Source organism: Hordeum vulgare, chromosome 2H, assembly GCF_904849725.1.
Source record: "Hordeum vulgare subsp. vulgare chromosome 2H, MorexV3_pseudomolecules_assembly, whole genome shotgun sequence".
Taxonomy (NCBI): Eukaryota; Viridiplantae; Streptophyta; class Magnoliopsida; order Poales; family Poaceae; genus Hordeum; species Hordeum vulgare.
In genome coordinates this window covers 659,148,393-659,151,128 of record NC_058519.1, presented here as the reverse complement: position 1 = coordinate 659,151,128, position 2,736 = coordinate 659,148,393, and the positions used below count along the sequence as shown (strand labels likewise).

The 2,736-nt window shown below is 51.7% G+C and overlaps 1 protein-coding gene across 1 annotated transcript; it reads left to right on the top strand.

The window, feature by feature from the left end:
* The first annotated feature begins 343 nt into the window (after positions 1-343).
* On the top strand, positions 344-2,343 carry LOC123431322 (trimethyltridecatetraene synthase-like). The gene is made up of 2 exons (XM_045115144.1): positions 344-1,303; positions 1,457-2,343. The coding sequence occupies exons 1-2, from the start codon at positions 392-394 to the stop codon at positions 2,090-2,092; spliced, it is 1,548 nt and encodes a 515-aa protein (XP_044971079.1). The 5' UTR covers positions 344-391; the 3' UTR covers positions 2,093-2,343.
* The last annotated feature ends 393 nt before the right edge of the window (positions 2,344-2,736 follow it).

Genomic DNA, 2,736 nt, shown 5'->3' with positions numbered 1-2,736 from the left:
GTCCAGTAGACTGGCGTTGCACATGAGAGCTGCAACGTCCAGTAGACTGCCGTTTCTGCTAAGTCCTGCAACGCCACGGTCTCTGGCGTTTCCAAAAGGGTCATAACGTGAAATACTTTCGAACCCAGTTCGTTTTGTGATGAACTTACGCCTTAAGGATTAAAACAGTGAAAAAAATCCTCGTTGAAGATGGGCGATCCTGATTGAGAGGACAGCCAGGGGATAAGGTACGTTCGGAGAGCCTTGCAGTTGCCCCGTGTTGTCCAGGATACTGGAGGAAGATACTAATCGGGAAGGCGTGTTGTTCATAAAGTACGGCTCCGCTTGTGGCCCTACAAATTAACAGCCTCATCAACCTTGCAAGTTTAGTAGAAACCAGCTCCAACTCCAAATGGAGGTTAGGGCATGGGCATGGGCCTCCATCATGACCGTCGTCCTCGTCGTCCTAACCATTCTCCGCCGTGACCGTGGCTCGCAGCCGCAGGGGAACAGGCTTCCACCAGGACCGAAGCCGTGGCCCGTGATTGGGAACCTCAATCTCATCGGCGCCCTGCCGCACCGGTCAATTCACGAGCTCTCCAAGCAATACGGCCCGTTGATGCAGCTTCGTTTTGGGTCCTTCCCCGTCGTGGTGGGCTCCTCGGCCGAGATGGCCAGGTTCTTCCTCAAGACCCAGGACACTGTGTTCGCCGACCGGCCAAGGACCGCGGCCGGCAAGTACACCACCTACAACTACTCCGACGTCCTGTGGGCGCCCTACAACGCTCACTTCCGCCACGCGCGCAAGCTCTTCGTCACCGAGCTGTTCAGCACGGCGCGGCTCGATTCCTACAAGCACATCCGCCACGAAGAGGTGAGCGCGCTGCTGCGCGACCTGGCCGTGCACGGGACATCTGGCCGTGTCGTGCAGCTCAGGGGCTACCTATTCGCGGCGACCAACGGTATCATCTCGCGAGTGGTGCTGGGCAAGAAGTACGCGGACAAGGATGCTAGAGGCTCGGCAGCCATGCCTCTGGAGGATTTGTCGGGGTTAATTGAAGAGTTTTTCCTTCTCAACGGCGTGATCAACGTCGGTGATTTTATTCCGTGGTTGAACTGGCTGGACCTGCAAGGGTACGTGGGGAGGATGAAGAAGTACAGCAAAAAGATGGACCTGTTTCTCGAGCATGTCCTGGAGGAACACGAGAAGCGCCGGCATGTTGAGGGGGAGCAGTTCGTGGCGAGGGACATGGTGGACGTGCTGATGCAGCTCGCCGATAATCCTAACCGGATTGACCGGAACACCGTGAAGGCTCTCACTCAGGTGCGCACATCACATCTTCTATAATTCCTTCTTCCCAGCTTAGTTATCTTACTGTAATAGTACGTAGTACTACGTAATAATTATACAATCGATCTATGAGAGCGGGATATATTTTTATTTCTATACTATAAAGAGAGTGAGACATATATGCAGGAACTTATCGTCGGGGGTTCGGATACATCCAGTGTAACCATAGAGTGGGCGATGTCGGAGGTTGTCAGGAACCCTGAGGTGTTGGGCAAGGCAACCAAGGAGCTCGACTGTGTGGTCGGCCGTGACAGGATGGTGATGGAGAAGGACATCCCAGAGCTCCCATACATAGAGGCCATCGTGAAGGAGGCCATGCGCATGCACCCGGTGTCGCCCCTGTTGGCGCCTCACCTGGCACGTGAGGACGCGTACGTCGACGGCCACGCCATCCGCGCCGGCACACTCGTCCTCGTCAACGTGTGGGCCATCGGCCGTGACCCGACCCGTTGGGACGCGCCGGACGAGTTCCGACCGGAGAGGTTCATAGGGAGCAAGGTGGACGTGAAGGGGCAGGACATGGAGCTACTACCGTTCGGGGCGGGCCGGCGGATGTGCCCCGGTTATAGCCTGGGACTCAAGATGGTGCAGTTGATCGTCGCCAATTTGCTGCATGGCTTCGCGTGGGGGCTTCCCGACGGTATGGCACCGGAGCAGCTTAGCATGGAGGAAATATACGGGCTCACCACTGCGCGTAGGTTCCCGTTAGAGGCAGTGGTGAAGCCTAAGCTCCCAGTCCCTGCACACCTCTTCAGCTGCTAGCACCCATGTATGCATCTTAATTAAGGTCAGCTCTTTTGAGTTGTGGCTTTTGCAGTGCAGTGGATCGCATTCTATCCTTTATCTTGTTTTCAGATATACGTGATGAGAAGTCTCTAACATCCGAGTTCTGGAACTATGAGTTCGTTTTGTGTCTGTAATATTTGGTGCTAGCTGCTGTAGCTGGATTTCCTGCGTTCAGATGCTTCGCTTTTTTAGTTTTCTGGTTGTTCAGAGTTGAGATACTATGCTGGTTATGGGGCCTGTATGAAACTCTGTTTGCTTCGTTGCTTCAATAAAATGAAGCAGGAGAACCCCTTTTATTCAAAAAAAAAAGTATGTAACATCCCTGGATTATAATTCTGTTCTGAATAAATGAAATGAAATTATTTCTTGATGTCTTCTCGTACATTTTGACAAAAGAAATATTTTAATATATTCTGAAGATATCAATTACATTCCGCCTCAACAACAATGCAATGCCATAATTATGGATGCACACACCCAAAAGACTAAAAGAAGAAGAAAAAATATTCCGCTAAAATGATCAATTTTTTTTAGTCGCAGCACAAACCATCACCAAGACAACATCGAAAAATAAATTCTCCAAAAACAACGCGTGCATGAAAGAAATAGTGCACAAGCAC

Excerpts from the sequence above, each read along its gene's own strand:
- LOC123431322 (XM_045115144.1), top strand. The coding sequence starts at position 392 with ATGGAGGTTAGGGCATGGGCATGGGCCTCCATCATGACCGTCGTCCTC. Across the intron at positions 1,304-1,456 it reads CCGTGAAGGCTCTCACTCAG|GAACTTATCGTCGGGGGTTC; the intron begins GTGCGCACATCA and ends ACATATATGCAG.